The 20,770-nt window shown below is 37.0% G+C and overlaps 2 protein-coding genes across 2 annotated transcripts in view; one reads left to right on the top strand and one right to left on the bottom strand.

Annotated features, from left to right (window-relative positions):
- Positions 1-20,770, top strand: part of LOC135700848 (RNA polymerase II-associated protein 1) — a 68,019-nt gene that overhangs the window by 15,301 nt on the left and 31,948 nt on the right. The gene's annotated exons all lie outside the window — the stretch shown is intronic.
- Obp69a (Odorant-binding protein 69a) lies at positions 2,347-17,122 on the bottom strand. Its single transcript, XM_065221511.1, has 3 exons — positions 17,032-17,122; positions 2,884-3,181; positions 2,347-2,816 (listed from the first exon to the last, which is right to left on the bottom strand). The coding sequence occupies exons 1-3, from the start codon at positions 17,086-17,088 to the stop codon at positions 2,707-2,709; spliced, it is 465 nt and encodes a 154-aa protein (XP_065077583.1). The 5' UTR covers positions 17,089-17,122; the 3' UTR covers positions 2,347-2,706.

Below are 20,770 nucleotides of genomic sequence, written 5' to 3'. Positions count from 1 at the left end.
AAATGTGTTAAACAAATCAGATAAACGATAATCATTAGTTCAACGACAGATGAATTTCAATTAAATTTTAAACAAGACGTAAACAGCAGAACTTCAAGTTAAGTTGCTTTCATTTAAAACGTCTTGACTGCATAATGAATGCACAATATGATATCAGACTTATGTCGCAACATTTGAAATCAAAATGAGTTTTCATTATGATAGGAACTGCACACTTTAATATCGATTTACTTTCATTTTGTTAACCGACTTTGCTCGGGCACCGGGACACTCCCACGACGATTGAAATGTCACGAATACGCTGCCACTTCGTCATGGTGCTACTGTCAAACTAAGTAAATCATTTTCTTTTATACACAGCCTACTACGGTATGAGATATAGGTTGCGTGTATGAAAAGAAAACCTAGGCATTGTATGCACAGGTAAAACGGGAACCTTATTTGTACGATGGTGTAAACATTATCACGCATACGGTACATAGATTTCGTGCTTTTAGGTTTCGGATGATGATTGAGGATTGCGAAACACTCGCTTCGTTACCTTTATGTTCTATAGAAGCAATCAGATGACTCGTGCGACACGATGAAATAAAGAAGAAGTCTGTCAAGTTTGTCAAGAGGGTATATACATTTCAATATTGTGAAATAATAATTTATGCAATTCTCACAATAAAAAGAACACTTAGCTTGTTTGTGTTTTGCAAATATAAATCCAAAGCTAATTTGTATAAATTGATTCCAAAATATAGAATATTTTAACATACCACAACCGTTTCTGAAAGTTTACAGCAGTATTTCCGGACCGTGGAGCATGCTCACTGATCTCATATACGCGGTACACGATTTGAAAACCTAGGGCTTATAGAAGCAGTAATTAAACTATTCCAAAATTACCAAAAAGAGGATATGCCGTTACGATCTTGTCCAGAATATGGATTCTTAACGTTGTCCCACCAATCAGCTCGGTCTACATCACCTAATTCCTTTTATGTGATTTTCGTTCAGTGGGGGTTAGCGAATAAGAGCGTCGAAGGTTCCAAATACTAGAAATTATTCTCCACTTTTAGATAAACACATTCGGCGAGAAACTATGAGATGTGATTCTCGGGATGCTAAAGTAAGGTGCGAATGGTGTGGAAGGCCTCCACAACTTCTAATTCAGCTCCGATCAGCCAAAATTTCTTCAGTTAGTGTCACACTGTCAATAGCCTAATTTTCACCTATTGCACAATGATGGAATTCAAATCAACGAGGAACGGGTGGAAGATTCCCATGACTATCAGCTAGACAGAATTAGACCATAACGTGAAATGTTTGAGTGCTTGCAGCGTGGCATCATTGTTATCGAAATTGAAGCCATAATCGGGATAACATTCCCTCACTTCATGTAAGGCATTATAATGATTGAATTTCTGGATACTTTAAACATATTCGCTGAAAAATGCTAGACAATATTAGTTAAACAAACAAATATTTGTATAGCAACGGTGGTAACCTAGGTGTTAATAAACTAACGCTAAATATTCCTTAAGTATTGTTAAGTATTTCTAGGTATCTTAGATTTGTTTTGCCTTGACTTGTTTTCCGTGCTAAGCACCAATGCTACCGACGCCAAGGAGGCAGCTCCCACACCTGGAGCCTACCTATCGGCCCATCAACTCACGAACCGGGGACCAACGGCTTTACTTCCCTTCCGAAGGAAGGCGTGATCAGAGATGTTATGCCTCAGAACATCCCGGCGGTGCTGACTGGGATTGAAGCCAGGCCTGCTGGGATGAGAGTTAATCACGCTTACCACTACACCACCGGCGCCGCTTAGGTATCTTAGATATTGGTAAGGATCTTCAGTGTAGAACGCGAGAAATACAGAGTTTAGAGTGGGATGCTCCTAGCAGTCTGTGATGATCAGAAAGTTGACGATACTGATAAGTCAATTTTTACCGAAAAATCGGTAAGAAGGCCATGGTTTGGGAAGCGATATGTGAGTGCGGCCAGTTGTCAAAGCCATTTGTGACGAAGGAGACGATGAAAACTGAAATTTCGGTTCGGGAGTGTTTGAATCGGCGTCTGCGGCCCATGATCCGTCAAAATGATGGCCCAGAACTATTTTGGTCCGATTTGGTGTCAATGCACTACTCGAAAGACACGGTAGCTTGGTATAAAACTGGGATTTTTTTTAAAGAATTCGATCTTGGAACTTCGATAAGGAAACTCAGTAGTTACCCTGAATATTTATACTTTCTGGAGCACCCTACTTGATTAAATAATAAGCTATTTTAGACCAAATTTCAATATATTCTTCATATACCTATCGGTCGGAAACATTTGCTTAAATGACCCAACACCCTGCGCATAAATAACTCGTGATAGCATGCATAGTTTATTAAAACATAGGTATCCCATTTAAATATAACAAATCATAATATCCATTGCTAGCTGCGAGGTGGTCCTGTACGTACGCTCATGTTGCACTTCTTACGGACTAATTTCTATCAGTATTGCAGTCACCTAGGGAGAGGAAATCCATTCGATTATTGCCAGGAGGTCGGTTTCCATATTCGTTTCATTATGAACAAACACAAACGTAGGATCTATCGGTACTTTCACGGTACGTCACGTACGTTTTTGATGTCCGGCATACACGGAAAGAGCTAAATAGCTTACATCAAAAACACGTACCTATCGCCCATGTGCAAATGTGGACCCTTAACTGGTAACGTCAGCCATCAGCAAGTGACAAAATTTGACGACTTGATCATGAGCGTCAAAATAGCATTTGGCCACTTCGTAAGCCGTGTCGCAGGAATCTTCCAGCTCTAAAAAAATGTCGATCAACAAAGTTACATTTCATTTTAGCACATCGGGGGCCATAAATAAACTTACTAATGTGACCACATTCGTTGGTCAAGTGCTCTAGGGTTTCCTTGATGTCGGTAGTCAAGGCCAGTGGAGCCAATCGATCCAGTAGGATGCGTCCTGTGGCTTCGTCGATGACGTCGATCTTGTCGAAAAGGCAATAAATATAGCACTTGATTTCACGATCGTCGTGAAGGGTCCCATCCATGCACTGCTTGAGCTTGCTTTCCATTGCCCCCGATTCCGCCAGGCAGATGTTGTGCAGGATTTTGGCGGGTCGTTTGTAAGCCTCCGGAATTTCCAATTCGTCCTTGATTTTGCCGGCCTGTAAACGATCGAAACAATATGCTTGAGTGATGGCCGATAGATTGGATGTTGTCTTCTTGGAGCGTTTCCGTCCAATTTCATCCGAATAGGGTAAACGCTCCTAGAGTTGCGGTGCGTTAGAAGCATTAGGTTCCTATAGTTGCTTAGGGAGATTTCCAAACCCAACAGTAAAAGTATGGACGACTGAAACCAGCAAACGGAAAAAGTTGTTCCAATCGAGTAAAGTAGTGCATTTTGACATTTAGATTGGAAGAGCTTTGGGCAAACGTCCATACTTTTACCATAAGCAACTACAGGAGCGTTTACCGTATCGATTGATTTGTTGTTTGAATGTTTGCACAAATCATTCCACTCGACTCAACAAGATCAATTCACAGCGAGCTGGTAAGTAAATTGAATGAATGTCATTATCACTTCTCGTGTTCAGCAGCATGCGACCGCTATTTGTGGCGGGTGGAGAAGTTTTCCACTTTGATCATTCAATTAACTCTTCTCCATTCGTAATGCAGTGGAAGGTTGAAAATTTTGGATTCCCGTCAAAGTTAGAATCAACTTTGCCAATAGAGCAAATTGGGCAATTGATGAAAAGTTTGCGGATGTGCACCCGTAAAACTTTGCGCTCCCGAAATATAACTCAGTCGTACAAGTTTTGCTATGGCAGCGCTCTGTGACACTGGCCCTATAGAAATCGAGCAAGGAGAAGTAGAGACGTGACTGGATGGGAAGAGTTGCTGGTTATTGTGATGTTTTACTTATCATTCCTAAACTTACAATGATGATAAGATTTAAACACAGATTTACAGAATGCACACACAAGTTAATTGTTATTATTTTCATAGAACCAACAGATTTCAAGGAATTTACACATCTTGTTTACCGGCACCTTGTAAGGTGTCTTAATTCCTTGAAATCTGTTGGTTCTATGATAATTACCAAAATTCCGGGTTTATTTTAAAAATTGGAAAAACCGGGAGATGCTTATCGGGATTGGTTGGTCCCCATGGTGTTAACATATAGTGGAAATGTATGTAATGTCGGCCTAAGTGTCCCTAATTTGGACCCATACATAAATTCAGCAATCGACTAAATTTTCAATGGCAACCAAAAATATCCATTAGTACCGTCCCAATGACGCGTTCATCTAGATACAATTGATAAAAAGCAGATTTTTAGCGATGGGCCTAATCTTACATCCATAGGCCAACATTAGAGCCATTTCCCCTACTAAGCAAAGGATAAACGTGTACGTAATTTAAAAACAATTACAGTGATTATTGACAACAAAAACAAAATGAATGAAATGAGGCCTACATACTGCTGTCATGATTATTTGGGGTTGGTCAAACAATAAAAATGTTATTGACCCATGCACCGAATAATTAAAAGGTCACACATTCATAATTTATCACATGCCTAACCTAGAACGCCTACCCTCAGGACTCAATGCACAAATTTTTAATAAATACGTTCAAAAACATTTACTATCGTTTTTTTGTCGAACCTTTCCCGGTCCCAAAAACCCCTGCATTCAAATTTTTCACGCCGATCGGTTCAGTAGTTTCCGAGTTTATAAGGCTTAAACAGACAAACAGAAATTCATTTTTATGTATAGCGAAATGGATGTAATGTCGGCCTAAATGCCCCTAATTTGAGACCATACATAAATTCAGCAATCGATTAAATTTGTTTACCGTCCCCATGACGCGTTCATCTAGATAAAATTGATAAATAGCAGATTTTTAGCGATGGGCCCAATCTTAGATCCATACCCAAGTAACAAATCTAGAGCTGCTTGGCTATTTTCAAAATTTATAAAGGTTTTATTGCAGCTGCAACCATTACCTACAGCTTTATCACGGTCATATACAATGCAAGTCATGAAACATTCTTATAGCTATCTACAAAACCCCTATAAAGCTAATTAAAAAACCAACTGATGCTTATGCTATTTTCACTTATGAAAGGTTTTATGATTGCTTTGAAGTATACAATAAAGTAATATGAATTGCCCTTATAAAACCAAAAAATAAATAAGTAAGCGCAATAAAACTAGTTGGCCATGAAACAGTTATTTTAAAACAATTATAAGCATTCAGTTGCAACTTGTCAGAAATGTAAATAGGTGGTTTATTTTTACAACATAGAAAAGAATAAAAACTTTCCGGTACTTCCAAGCGGAGCGCAAAGAAAATCAACAAAATTGTTAGCATGAGCATGAAAACATTTCTTGTATACGTATACACGACGTAGTGTGCGTAAGAAAAACGTCAGCAATCTCCATGATTCTTCCGTTCTCGCTCGCATATACATGGGGTGACACGGTCGAATCTTGGTCGAAATACATGGAATGGTGACAGTCCTAGGGCAAAAAGGTTGAAATCACGCATAACTTTTCATAAAGGTTAATGTACCATTCAAAACTTTTCTAAATGTTGGTAAAATTCATCGGTTGCACCCGTAGAATAGGAATATACATTTGCCCTCAAATAAAAAAAATGAATTCAAGCTGAAAATTGCATTAGGTCCTAAGTAATATTGACAGATTCGCTTCGTCAACTTTCTCTTTGCATCCCCACGGTCATGTAAAGACATTCCCAGGTATTTTCAGCACATAAAACGATAAAAGAAGCTTTTATCTAGCATCCAATACGACAAACACATCAAGAAACGGTTATGTGAATAAGTTATTAACGAAAGAGAAAGTCGACGAAGAGAATCGATCAATGTTACTTAGGACCTAATGCAAAGTTCAGCTTGAATTGCTCTTGTAAAAAGAAAATAGTTCTCGTAATAAAATCATGCATTATGCTTTTCTGTTCTGCTTTCATCCCATGCACACTGGGCCAGGAATGCAACCTAGCGGAGCAAAATTAATAACTTCGAAAAGAAGCATTTCCGCGACTTGGTGTCATCGGCAAAATTTCTCGTCATAATAAGGACCATCTATTGACATAAACAAATAGTTCAAAACTCTTCCGCAAAGATGGTGCCACAATCTAACTTCTTTCTCTGACGATTTGGAGACTTGATGTCTTGGGCAAAGTTGTTTATCTTGACAAAATGAACAGCTCTTTCAAAGACTTTAAATTTCCACTGTCTACTGGTTCCAAGTTATATGGAGTTAAAGAAAAAAATGTCGAAAATATGGTTTTTTTCTGTTTCGGTTTTTTTGCTTACAGCTTTATAATGCTATATTTTTCTCTTATGCAAATACATTAAATAAATAGCTTTTGTGAAGAAACATACTGGATTAAGCTTCAAATTTCAAAGACATTGTTGAAAAAACGAGAAAAAAAAAACACAATTTTTGAACATTAATATCTCCTAAAGCGCAAAAAATCGTAACCTGACATTTTCAGCAAAAATTAAGCAATACTCGATAAACAAAATATCAAAATTTGAGAGAGGTATATTTTGGTGTTTTGTAGATTTCTTCATTTTAATGGAACATTATTTTTTCTATAACTTTTTTAATGCATTGAAATGGCGTTTTGAAGACTTGACGACTTTGGCAAAATTGTTTATCTTGATAAAATAAACAACTCTTCTTAAGACGTTAAAACTTCACAGCCTTCTGTTTTCGAGGTATATGCATTTAAACAATATATTTAAAATTAAAACACTTATTTTCACATTTTTTCTGTTATTTCACATAACTCGAAAACAGTAGGCTGTGAAGTTTTAACGTATTAAGAAAAGTTGTTTATTTTATCAAGATAACCAACTTTGACAAAGTCGTGAAGTCTTCGAAACACAAATTCAATGTATTAAAAAAAGTTATAGAAAAAAATCATGTTCCACTAAAATGAAGAAATCTAAAAAAAAAACACCAAAATATACCTCTCTCAAATTTTGATATTTTGTTTATCGAGTATTGCTTAATTTTTGCTGAAAATGTCAAAATTGTGTTTTTTTCTCGTTTTTTCAACAATGTCTTTGAAATTTGAAGCTTAATCTAGTATGTTTCTTCACAAAAGCTATTTATTTAATGTATTTGCATAAGAGAAAAATATAACATTATAAAGCTGTAAGCAAAAAAACCGAAATAGAAAAAAAAAACCATATTTTCGACATTTTTTTCTTTAACTCCATATAACTTGGAACCAGTAGACAGTGGAAATTTAACGTCTTTGAAAGAGCTGTTCATTTTGTCAAGATAAACAACTTTGCCAAAGACATCAAGTCTCCAAAACGTCAGAGAAAGAAGTTAGATTGTGGCACCATCTTTGCGGAAGAGTTTTGAACTATTTGTTTATGTCAATAGATGGTCCTTATTATGACGAGAAATTTTGCCGAAGATACCAAGTCGCGGAAATGCTTCGTTTCGGAGTTATTAATTTTGCTCCGCTAGGTTGCATTCCTGACCCAGTGTGCAATGTAAGCATTAGACATTTTAAGAAATTGCGCTTGGTGTTTGTCTTGCCTCCTGTCCTCTGTCGCCATATGGTCATTATGAAAATGCCATTAGCCTTGGAATAAAATCCAAGAAATTTCAATAAAATAATGGCTAAATAAGAGATCCGAAATGATTTCCAGTGTGCATTGGTATGAATTTATGTATTGAGATCTATTTTCTGTAAAATTAAGGTGATTCCATCAAATTCATTTGATCTCTGAAACAATCTCTTTTGTTAACTTGAATTATTTTGGAGGCGCATTTATTTAACGCTCATATTATCTGAATATACACGATAACATTTCAAGCGCATATGTTTTGGAACTTCTTAAAAGTAATATATTTTCTTTAAGATTTTCACTAATGTCGCCATGAAACTAAATTGATTGCATGGTGATCTTGACACCAACACTCAAACCTATTTTTAACGCTAAAGATTTCCATTTGGAAAAAAAGTTTCAGCAGAACAGAACAACAACAAGCTAATTTATGGCGGTTGCTTTGAAGCCAATACAAATTAAATTGGCTTTATAACTGATTTTCACCAAAGCGTAATAAAACTGCTTGGATACAATAGTAGTAACTCTTATAGAGGCTATGAGAACCTTTTGTAGAGTATGAGGCTTCCTGACAGAAGGTTTAAAGACAGCTTTATTGTGATTCTCAAACATGCTTTATAAACCTTATCAAGAGTGGTCCACTAAGCTGTATGACGATCTTATAGCGGTTATCAAAAGGTTGTGCTGGAGCTATTAATTTTATTGGCGGTTTTATGAAATTGATCTCAATAACCACTAATAGAGTGCAATAAAACAAGAAATGCTACTTGGGTAGGCCAACATAAGAGCCATTTCCCCTATACTGATAACAAATATTCATGCAAGCGTTTAATCTTTGTGACCATTTTCTTAAGTGACAGTTACTCCGAATCACCATGTTCTATGTAAACCTTATGGACCGTGGGATACTTATGTCTATAAAGGCAGTATAGGACATCATATTAGTAGCATATCAGCCTTATATTGCAATGAGGGCAATTTGCGGGCTTGTTAGTTACTTGGGTGATGCCACAGATTTACGTAAATGAAACAATTCTTTAAGATTTAATCGAATCAGTTTGTTGTCAGTTCTTTCAGTGACAATGTCAAAATTAACTCTTTCAATACCGTGTGAAAATCATTCAATGACAATGACAATCCTCACCCCTGGATTTCATTTTCAAATAGAAGGTTTCCTTCAGTAATGTCCAGAAAAACTGTGCTCATTATTGTGGCGCTGTTAAATAGCACCCAATTTTTGTCATTTTCGAACACATCATGGAATGGCATAATTCTGTAGAGCAATTTTTAGGAGTGAGAGATAGGTAGATTTTGGGAAGTAAAGCTGTTGGCCGTTGATGGGTCGATAGGTAGGGTCCAGGTGTGGAAGCTGCCTCCCTGGCGTCGGTAGCATTGGTACTCAACACGGAAAACAAATCAAGGAAAAAACCCTCCTCATTACCCTTTGAATCCCAATTGGTTGACAAGCTTCTTAATTTTTTTTCACGTTGATTGTGTTGTCATTTTCTTCTTTCCTCTGAAATCAATTAACTGTATTTACAGGGAGAAGTTGGTTTTTCCCTGCCAACGGCATTATTATTGGTTTCAGTTAAATAATTATCATTTCAGCCGAACAAACGCATTTCTAACATCTAATTGGGGATTATTCTGAACCGAGCGACTATTCTAGCAGCACTGATTCCACGAAGAATACATTCAAATTTACCTGCTTCGTTTTTGCACCATGCTGCAACTTGGAAAAGTTTTTACTGAAAAAAAAAACCATTTGCATATGCTCTTCCGGGAAGACCTCGCTCCAGACAACGGTGCTGACGAGCTTTTGCCCGCAGCACAACAGATGGACGAAATTCTTGGAACAAAACTTTGCTTTTCGTTCTGCGGTACATATTTGTGGTGTTTCGGGTTGTTCGTTACGGTGATTTGTACTGCTTCTCAGTCTAGGTACCTCTATGCCTCTTCTTGTTTTACGTTCCTACTGCACATCACAACTGAGAGACAATTTTACACTGTTATAGTCGCCGGGAAAACTTAACCTCCTGTTAAGGAAATCAATTTGTTTACTGATTTTGAAGTCATAGCATTTAACTCAATGACTCATTAAATCAAATGTAATGCTCAACAACAACATGTTAACAGCAGAGCTTGAAATTAAGTTGCTTTTGTTTTGATGACCATAGACGGTATAATAACAGTTTGTCAACATTTTTGATCATTGAAAATAACTTTCGAACTGTCACTTTTAACTACATTAAGGAGGCGTAACATTGGGTCAACATTTGAAAATGTTTATTGAAGCAAATATCTTGAATGTAAAATTAACCAGTTGCTTTATTTAAATAGTGCTGTAAAGTTAAGTGTCATAAATAGTAACGAAAACACGTTTTTGTCCACAGATAATCAAAAATTTGAACACATTTTTATGTGGATAGATGAGGGTACACGCGATCTTTAGCCATACATACGAAGTACATTGTGATCATAACCAAGTGTACTCCTAATAGTTAAGTTAAATTTACATATTTCAAGAGATTTTAACCAAAATTATGGTCTTTTTTATTTAATTTTAGTAAAATGTGATACCATTTTCCATGATAGTCGTAAATGGGTCATTCCAGCTCAAGTGGGTACACCACCTGTGGTCGATGTCACCGATTTGAGCCAAACTTGGCCAAAATGCTTACTTTGGAATTCTGAACAAACGCCTTTTTTGATTTTGCTCTAAAGTGCCTAGATCTTTCTGGGCTACAACCCTGGATTTTCGAGATTTTTAAAAATTTCAACTTTCAGAAGAGATTATTCCATAACCAAATAAGCTATTCGTGATCTTAGAACGTCACTTTGAAGGTTTTTGTAGATTCTTATATGTGTACAAACATTTTGTTGTTGTTATAGTTACTACAGTAAACGAACTGGCAGGTATCCAAATTGTCAAAAAATGGCCTATTTTTCGGTGGTTTTATTTCCTAATATTTTGGGCTCAAATTTTCACCACACTTTGGAAACCTTGTCTACTTTATGTGTTTTCAAGGGCAAATGATTTGAACAAATAGTTGGTAGTGAGAGGTAGTTTTGAGCTTTTCTGGTGAAAAATCAATGCTATTTAATATATTTTTATTTTTTCTTCGATTCCTTCACGCTGATGGCACATGTTATTTTTTTTTGGGCTGGATTCTCATTCTATGAAATCATAACTACCTCATGTATTTACTTCTGTCCATAATTGAATTGTGGTCCTAAAAGTGAAAAATACGTTCCTATGGGATACAGCCAAAACGTGAAGTACGATGAAATCAGATAGATTAGCAGGTATATATAATTACAGTTGTGGATGACAGCTGCTACTTGAATAATACCCTTATTTGAGTTGACTTCTAAGATCACAAATAGCTTATTTGGTTGTGGAGTAATCTCTTCTGAAAGTTGAAATTTTTAAAAATCTCGAAAATCCAGGGTTGTAGCCCAGAAGGATCTAGGCACTTTAGAGCAAAATAAAAAAGGCGTTTGTTCAGAATTCGAAAATAAGCGTTTTGGCCAAGTTTAGCTCAAATCGGTGACATCGACCACAACTTTTTTTGAATTCTGTACCCAATTGAGCTGGAATGACCCAAATATATCATTGATAAATATATTCTTATGCTTAAAATTGTTTTCCTTGCTAGAATGTGAATGTTGTAAGGTAGGGAGCGAAACATTTTGATTTTTTGACCCAATTTCACCCCCACTTACGGTACGTTATAAACTGAAACCCGACAGCTGGGACACAGCCTGTGTCCTCATTATGATCTCATTTGTCATTATCTCATGATGTCATTCCGAAGCTATTTTCGCACACGATAAACCCCGCTTCAATACATTATGGATGCAAATATACACCATTGATAACGTACTGAAACTTTCAATCAAGCAGTACAATACTTGATTGACGCGTATTTAGTAAGTTTTAAATTTATTGTCTCAATTAAGATGGATAAAACCTATAAAGGAACGAAAAGGCAATTGAACATTGCTGAGTTTAGCAACGCGTTAGTTGGAACAAATGATACTTGATGCAACGGAAAGGGAGGGATTTGATAACTTGTTACCATCCTATTATTACGCAGTTGCACAGATCTTTAATAACAATTTAAATGCTCAATTTCCAGATACTCACCAGCAGCTCTTTCTCTATCCGATGTGGGTCGAACCTTAAATATTATAGCCACTTCTTGATTCTTTTTCTAAATAGGGTTAACTACCCCATTTCCGGCATATTAAGCACAGCCCGCACTTAGTCTTTCTTAATCTAGCGCAGTTTAGCGGCAAACGGAATGTTATTATTACTGATGGCTTCCAAACTTATTTACTTTTTTTTAATATTTGATAAAGAGAAACCAATCGTTGAGATATTGTCAAAAGTCTAACACTGCTTCTTGACGCCAAACTCGGCCTACGGATTTTAAACTCGGTCTAACGCATTGAAACGCAATTTAAACGCCAGTAAATTCACTTCGGCCTATCGGATGAAGATAAAAATTGATTCGGTCGGAGCCCTTCTTTTGTTTTTGGGAATAATGGGTGCAAACCTTCAAATCATGCCTTCTTATTGACTTCATTCGGTAGCTTATTAACTAAAGTATCATACCAAACGCATAATAGACTTGTTAACTCTGAAATCATGGATTTATTTGAAGTTTTCTGCTCGATAGGCCCAAAATGGGCGATTAGGCCGAAGTAGTTCTCTACCCTACAAGTCACCAACCTAAGTTTCAACAATTTTATTCATCTTCATCGATTACAAAGTCGTGCACTACCGTTGGGCCCACTCAGCTTCACTGCTACACCGCCGACGTACCGCTTGTCCACCTCTGCTCCCGTTCTCCAACTCCCACTTTCCGGCCATTCTTCCATGTTTTTTTTTCGGCGTCGTTAACAACACCCGGTTGCCTCCGAACTGAGTTCACACTTTGGGCAAAGCTGTGTTCCCAAGGTCTGACTGCCTATCATTTTTCACGGTAAACGTCGCACCAAGTCACTCGACCAGTCCTCCGTACTGACAACGATCGTTTACGGCTCGGAACGCGACTTTGTCACCAGCGACACTCGCGAATTTATCACTCGACTTTATAATGTCCACGGAACCGTGTTCTACCGGTGTAATCGTATCCCCGGCACTTAATGCACTTTTCAACACCACTTCAGTAGTTTTAAATAACACTTTTTAAAACCGAAATTGAACATTTTTTAAAAATTTTACAAAAACGAATACGACTTTGATCTCCTTTAACATTCCGTTGAAATGACTCTCAAAATTATCGTGGTACATTCTTAAGAATTTAGATACTTAAGTAGTGTGTTTTTTTTAATATTCCTTCAGTACACCTTCAAATTATCTTATCAGTTCTTATCAGAATGATCTAAGCTAAGAATGAATTACCATAAACTTTCCCAAAGTATTCTCTCAAAGGTCATTTAGAATTCACTGCGAATTCTTCTCAGAAATCCATTGCAGATCTTCTCAAAATTGCCTGGCGATTCTCCTTAGAATTCCCTTTCTAATTTCTTTGCTTCCCTTAAAATTCTTCTCGGAGATATATTGGAACTCTGATGTGTGCTGCTGCTCAGAATACCTTTTGTATTCTCCTGAGAACTTCTTTGAAGCCCTCCAAAGATCCTTGCAATTTCTCTCAAAATTTTCCTAGGAACTCTCTTGAAATTATTTTCGATTCCATTAAAACTCAGGCCTGATAATTCACTTTGATTAGTTGTTTGACTAATTAACATTTAAGAGATGTTTAGTTTCTGGAAAGAGTGAACATAGTTTTAGCTAGCCGTACGTTTGTCTATTAATCAGATTTTCCACAACGGATCCAATTTGCGAAAGTCTTCACATTCACAGGGATTCGTCTATCTGAAAACATGACGAACATGACGAAAACTTATTCAGATTCTGTTTACATGGGTCGCTGAAGCCGAAGAGCGGTTGTTTATTGAAATGAGTATTTTAAATCTTAGTTTTACTAAATTTGCTGACTTCATCCACTTGGAAACAAATCCATAATAATTATGAATTGAGGATAGTTTGAGTTGAGTTGATAATGTAGATAAGTTTTATTCACTTCTGCATGGGAAAAATATACATTTAGACTAGACCTGTGCGCTGATCGAAATATTTTCGGCGGCGGTGTGATATGTTATTTTCTGCCGGCGGCGGCGGCGTGGCGGCGTCACGCCGTTTGCTTTCGGCGGCGGCGGCGTGGGTCGGCGTGACTTTATGTTTAATGATTTAGGAAAAAATACTTCCAAACCAATCGCACTCAAAAACGTTAAAACGTAGGTCACTCATAGTATGAGTACCAACTTCATCTCTTTTTGCCAGTGGTGGCGGTAAGGGGGGGGTTGTGACACCCCTCACCATCCCTCTCCAAAGGGGGAGTTTGGTAAAGAGAGATGAAAAAACCGATTTGTACCTTCCTTAAAAGTTGTCCTAGTTCGCTATTCTAATATCTATATACAATCTTCACACTGCCGTACTCTAACGGAACTATCAACTCTATGCTTTCATCTACTCCATCTATCGTATAAAAATTACCACTACAGTCTGTTATTTGAAATTAGCATCTTCAACTATGTAAATCGTTGACTTCACGTAGAAGTAATACTAAAAACATATAATCAAAGTAGAAAAGTATGTCAAGTGCTTGTTAAGATTGCAGGGGGTGAAGTCATATGGCAAAGTGTTAGAACCCTTTTATTAAGTATAAGAAAAGTACGTTACGTACGGGTGGATATTATATAAAAGCAATCTGTTGCATTTATGTAACATTTTAATGGCCTCTATGAATTGTTTCATTTAGACCGGAACAAATCACAAGTTTTTATTTTGTCACTCTATGCTCGCACGAATCGAAAGGGGGAGGGAATAAACACATATATATTTCAAGCGTTTACATTACTTCTTACTTCGCTTTAGTCTTATACTTCTACTATGTTGATTTTATTATGTGTAACACAAACTTCCAAAGGACGGTATCAAAATCCAACTAAGCTAAAAAGGAAACCCATATTTCTAAAAATATAGTTTTCGAACTACAAACCCGGTTAAACCTTCACGTATGGATTCAGCAAGGCCCAATCAATAAAATGCTAGCTTATTTTTCAAATATATGAACCGAAATGCAATTTGGCAGAACCTAAAAACTAATATATAATATAATACGTATGGATTCAGCAATTCTATAAAAATCCGCGACTATTTTTAAAGGAAGGAGCCGAAATTCAACTTGGCTGAACAGGAAACACAAATTTCTATGAAAATACGTACTTTTGAGAATTAAAACCTAGTTTTCTAAAAAAAATGCATTCTTCAAAAAATGAAATATCAAGTATGAATTCAGCAAGGTCCAGTCTATAAAATCTAAGCCCATTTTTCAAAGGATGGAGCCAAAATCCAGCTTGGTTGAACAGAAAACTCAAACTTCCATCAAAATACGTATTTTTGTGAATTTAAACTCATAAAATTAAAAAATTCAACCCTGACGTATGGATCCAGCAAGGTCCATTCTACAAAATCGAAGTCTATTTTTCAAATATCGGTGCCGAAATTCAACTACTTTTGGGAATTTAAACTTGGTTTTCTCAAAAATTGAGAAATTCTATCGTCACATTTGGATTCAGCAAGTTCTATTCCATAAAATACAAGCCTATTTTTCAAAGATTGGAGCTTAAATTCAGTTCAACAAAACATAAAAATCAATTTTCTATGAAAATACCTACTTTTGTGAATATTAACCAGGTTGGTCTTTCACGTACGGATTCAGCAAGTTCCGTTCTATAAAATCCAAGCACAAATTTCAACAATAGAACAGAAATCCAACCTGGCTTAAAAAAAATCTACCATCACATATGAACTCACACAGGACTATTCTATAAAATACAAGCGAGTTTTTCAAAGAACGGAGCCAAAATCCAACTGGCTGATCAAGAAACCCAAATTTATATAAAATAAGTATTTTTGTGAATATAAACCCACTTTTCTCAACAATTGTGCATGCTTAAAAAAATCTACCATGCCACGAACACACAAAGGTCCATACATTGAAATCTTAGCCTAATTTTCAAAGAATGTGATTCTCACAAGAACGAGGAAGGGATCTAGGGGAGCAGAATCTACGTTAAAAGTTAATAAAAATCACTTCAGGAAAGCTCAGACTAACATTAAATATAATTCAATCACTCAATAGAAAAGTTTGGACTCCCCAAGAAAGGTATTGAACCACTTCAGAAAAGGTTGGACGCCGTTTGGAAAATTTAAGCTAAAAAAGTGTCGGTTCACTTCGGAAAACTCTACACCAGAAAAAAATTGAGATTTGTTCCGGCCTTATTGAGCATTACACGATTTTAATATGATAGCGATAAATGATTACTTGTATTACTTGTACTACTCTGATACATATTTGAATGTACATGCATTGTAGTTATATAACTTTTTGTTTATGTATTTGAAGATGATGTATTTTGAATATACGTAATAATCCCGCACAACTGGAACCTGTAAGAGGTTAAATATCAACGTGTTGTTAATAATAGGCACTTATTCACCTTTATTTAAATCCGATCCGAATGATTCATTCCTGAGTGCTAGACAAACGTCAAAAAACTATATGGCAATCGCTGCATCACACACAAGTTCTAATTTCAACAAATTCAACATGCATTTTACCGAAAAGGTGCTGCGGATTTTTCATCGGCGTGACATAAATTTATTCGGTGGCGTGAAAGATTTTACTGCGGCGGCGCGCCGACCCAATTTCATCGGCGGCGGCGGCGTATGAAAATCGTCGGCGGCGGCGCGTGGCGCGGCGGCGCACAGGTCTAATTTAGACCAGCTTGCAAATGCTCATTACAGCTAAAATGCTATTTTTCGGATTTATGAAGCTATGAAATGTTTTAATGATAATTCTTATTTATAAGATGCAAGTAGAGCAGGTAAAGTGTGTGTATGACACATAAAACCTGTCAATTTAGCTTTCAGAGGGTCACAATAGCGATTAGCTGTAACGATGAGCAACGTGATGAGCGAGCAATCAGTGATCATACCATCGCTAGCTGTGATCTTCTGAAAGCAAAATTGACAAAAAATTTATGTCATACACAAACTTTGCCACTTATTCTTACTTCTTACAAATAAAAATTACCATTATAGTAACTCATAGTTTCATAATTACGAAAATAGCATTGCAAGCCTGCATTTAGAATAAATTCTATCAAATATTAGAATTTGTCACTGCGCAGAACTATGGCACTCTAGGTTGGCTAAGTTGTTGGAAACTATCTTACAAAATTTACCAATTCGCAGCATTATCCATCTGATTAGGAAGAACGTAACTCAAGTAGTTCTATTTCACCATTACTTACCATCGAATGGTCCACCACGAGGATGGCTCCAAGCAATACTGCCAGTATTAGTTTCATACTTCCAGTTAGCTTCTCACAAAACACAGCGCAATCGTTTCCGTTCGACAAGACACTTTAATGACTACATTCTACAACTCGACGACGCTTTTTTATACGAACGGTGGTGTAATGGGGTTGAAAAGCTGCCGATGAAAAGTTCGAAACTTTCAAACACGTGGATATCGGTTGGGTTGAGGGTGATGACATGCTATTTTCATTTCGCTTCACACATTGTACGGAAAAGTTTTCAATATTTAATGCATATTCATGATGCGTTATGCTAAGTTAGCTGCTAAGGTAATTACATGGTAATGCTGCTCTATGACGTAATCCAAATACTCCTGATAGCCTAGTTTTTTAGGAAAACTCTCGACTTCCCTGTGCCCAGAGTATCATTGTATTTGCAAACAATAAATACAGGTTTAGAAGGTTTTCAAGTGGAATGAAAGGACGTCACCTATTAGGCAGCGTAATTTGTGTGGGTGGAACGTTTAATTTGTGTGGGTCGAATTCGAGTCAGTGACCTTCTAAACGAGAGATTGTGTTGCTATGTTAATTTCTACGACAAGTCCGTTCCTCATACATAAAGGATTTTACTTGCAGTGAGTTCACACGTGTTTTCTACGATGTTTGTTTGCGACCCTCACCTCCTATGCCAAAAAGGCAACCGTCAATTCAGGAAAGTGAAACCCACATTTGTCATCATTTCAACAAATCATTGCGAAAATATACGATCCTTTTTTGCCTCTGGTTTCCAAAGATACTGTCAATTTCCTGTCTTCCCTCCCACTGGATTATGCTATGCTCAGCATGGGCCATGTTTAATTCAGTAGAATAACATCAGGGTGCTATGATAGTATAGAAAAACGAAAAGGCCTTCCGAAGAAACAAACGTAGGCATCATGGCTAGATAGTAGATAGCTCATTAAATGTTTCCCTTCTACAGTTATCCTTTATACTTTCTTGCCTACTAAAGCGAGCTCGTTGAGTTTCATCACTGAATCCAATTGCTCCATGAATTACTACGAGCCCTGAACAATTGTTCGGAGGATTAATGGGTCTATATAACTGCAAAGTTTAAAAATCTCATATGGATCAAGTTCATTTTTTTCTAAAATATTGTTTAAAACCAACTCTCATTCTTTTCAATTTTGTCTTATGACTCATTCAGCTAGATAGCATTTGTAAATTCTCAGTAAATTCTTGAACTTTGCAAACATTTTGAATAAATTAATTATACATTCAGCTTTAAAAAAATACTTGCTTCTGAAGATACTTTTCCCACAAATATCTTCCAGTTGGTAACGTTTTTAAAAAATGTGTTAAATTTAGTTTTTTGTTGAATATTAACAACCGGGACATTTTTAAGATTTGAACCGGAACAACCGGGAATTTCATCATGTTTGCATTTCATGTAGTTGGCTTTAGCTTGATGAAATGAATAAATAAATAACTGATATTTATTTCCAAATCCCGCATCCAAATATTTGTCTCAAATCTTTGTAGAATTTATTCTGAAATACTCATGAGTAGGATCGAATAGGATACTTACGGTTACCTCTTGAACCTACCATAATCGGCAATATTTTGGATTATAAAATTTCCAATAGTAAATCAAACTATTTGAATTTATACGAGAAAGGTAATTTTCACCGGTAGGTGGATTACTTAAAGTTTTTAAGTCAGCAGGACGTATTGTGCGAGGGCTTATACCAAGCTTGGAAGATGACCGGTAATGAAAGATTACTGCATTTTTTTTTCAAAATGATCATTAGATTTTGAATTACTGGGTAGTCAAAAAGTTATCAAGACTTGATGAAAGATCAGCAAACTTTCCAGCACAATAATGCTGTTGAATCTTCCAGCAATTCCTTCTGTCAGAATGATATCATTTTACTGAAAATCAGTAAAGATTTCAGATTTCATTTTTACTGATTTTTTCAGCAACCCCAAATTCTGTCAGCATTTTGCTAAATAGACTCAATCCTAACCCATCTCTTACCCAACTATCCAACTCCGTAGCATTTATGGGGGTGTCGGTGAGTCGTTGGCCTCCTGTTAAGTACATGTTACATCAACAATATCATTCCTTTCCCCGTAACGGAGAAGATGGGTGTGGCTGTCAATGGTAATCGTCATGCTTTTCCTGTTCTAAACTTTGACTGGAGAGCTATTCACTTCGAAATAGTTTTCCATAAGCAATCTTAATAAGAACGTTAAAGTAGATGCATGACAGTTGCCAGTATGCAATCTACGAATTACTCCGTTACAAACGCAACGCAACGCAACTATGAACATTCATCTTCTGAAAAAGATTGTTGATACAAATACACATGCCATATATATTTTATAAGTTGTAACCAGTGTATGGTTTTACTAACATAATTTTAATTATTTCCTCCTCCTCCTCCTCCTCCTCCTCCTCCTCCTCCTCCTCCTCCTCCTCCTCCTCCTCCTCCTCCTCCTCCTCCTCCTCCTCCTCCTCCTCCTCCTCCTCCTCCTCCTCCTCCTCCTCCTCCTCCTCCTCCTCCTCCTCCTCCTCCTCCTCCTCCTCCTCCTCCTCCTCCTCCTCCTCCTCCTCCTCCTCCTCCTCCTCCTCCTCCTCCTCCTCCTCCTCCTCCTCCTCCTCCTCCTCCTCCTCCTCCTCCTCCTCCTCCTCCTCCTCCTCCTCCTCCTCCTCCTCCTCCTCCTCCTCCTCCTCCTCCTCCTCCTCCTCCTCCTCCTCCTCCTCCTCCTCCTCCTCCTCCTCCTCCTCCTCCTCCTCCTCCTCCTCCTCCTCCTCCTCCTCCTCCTCCTCCTCCTCCTCCTCCTCCTCCTCCTCCTCCTCCTCATCGACCTCCTCCTCCTGCAAGTGTTCGACGCCGGACATAGAGGTAAATTAAACATTAATATCTGCATTTTGTGCTAACCACATACCAAGATTAGGACATCTTTGAATACCGAGGTTAGTCTGTAAAACATAGAGATCTGAATCCATACCTCTCACTCCCGGATAAAGCACGAATGATCCGAGAGTGTAAAAATTACTATAAATAAAAAATACTTTCCTTGAAATTTTGCTAAGCATTCTCAAATCATCCTCTTGGAATCCTGTAAAGATTCTTTTAAGATTATTGTGTGAGCTTACTACATTACATACTGTATTCTTTAGGGTCAAGCGAAATAATAATCTATGCTTCAAGTAAGGATTTGGGTTTTATCATGCGATAAAACGTGTGACGGTACTTGGGATATTTTACAATATTAAACTTTTTCAATTAAACTGGGAAAACTAGGTTGGACAACTTGAAAAAACCGAAAAAAAAACAATTTTTTTTAATGCCTGAATAGAATGGCCAGAGTGCATTTGTTTAAACAACGTCATCTTCAAGAAAAATTAGGATATACAATTTTTTCGATTGCCTATGATCTCGAGATATCACAAATTTTCTGAGGTTTTAAAAAAAAACTCTGGTTCCGATATCTTCGTCTTCTTGAAAGTTTTCCAAACCTTATATGTTGGAAAATGGTCTAGGAAACTTTCCAAGCGGTAGAGTTTTTTTTAAAGACCTGAATTTCGATAAATCTTTGAAGGCCTGAAGCTTTAGTATTGACAAACATTGAAAAATCATGTAGTAGAATCTTATTTTTTTTTCAGAAATTCTTTTCCAAGCTCACCAATTTGTATTTTATACAAATCCGGAATCAACAAATTTTCATG

The sequence above is a fragment of the Ochlerotatus camptorhynchus genome, unplaced genomic scaffold (assembly GCF_037179485.1).
Source record: "Ochlerotatus camptorhynchus isolate MF236.1 unplaced genomic scaffold, CSIRO-AGI_Acam_v1.1 ptg000143l, whole genome shotgun sequence".
In the NCBI taxonomy this organism is placed as follows: Eukaryota; Metazoa; Arthropoda; class Insecta; order Diptera; family Culicidae; genus Ochlerotatus; species Ochlerotatus camptorhynchus.
The sequence above is the reverse complement of the archived record's forward strand: the minus strand, read 5'-3'. Positions and strand labels throughout refer to the sequence as shown.

Bases quoted from the DNA above. Each gene is read 5' to 3' on its own strand.
- Obp69a (XM_065221511.1), bottom strand. From the start codon at position 17,088: ATGAAACTAATACTGGCAGTATTGCTTGGAGCCATCCTCGTGGTGGAC. The intron at 3,182-17,031 runs GTAAGTAATGGT...GATCGTTTACAG, and splicing joins TCGTGGTGGACCATTCGATG to GCCGGCAAAATCAAGGACGA. The intron at 2,817-2,883 runs GTAAGTTTATTT...ACATTTTTTTAG, and splicing joins CAACGAATGTGGTCACATTA to AGCTGGAAGATTCCTGCGAC.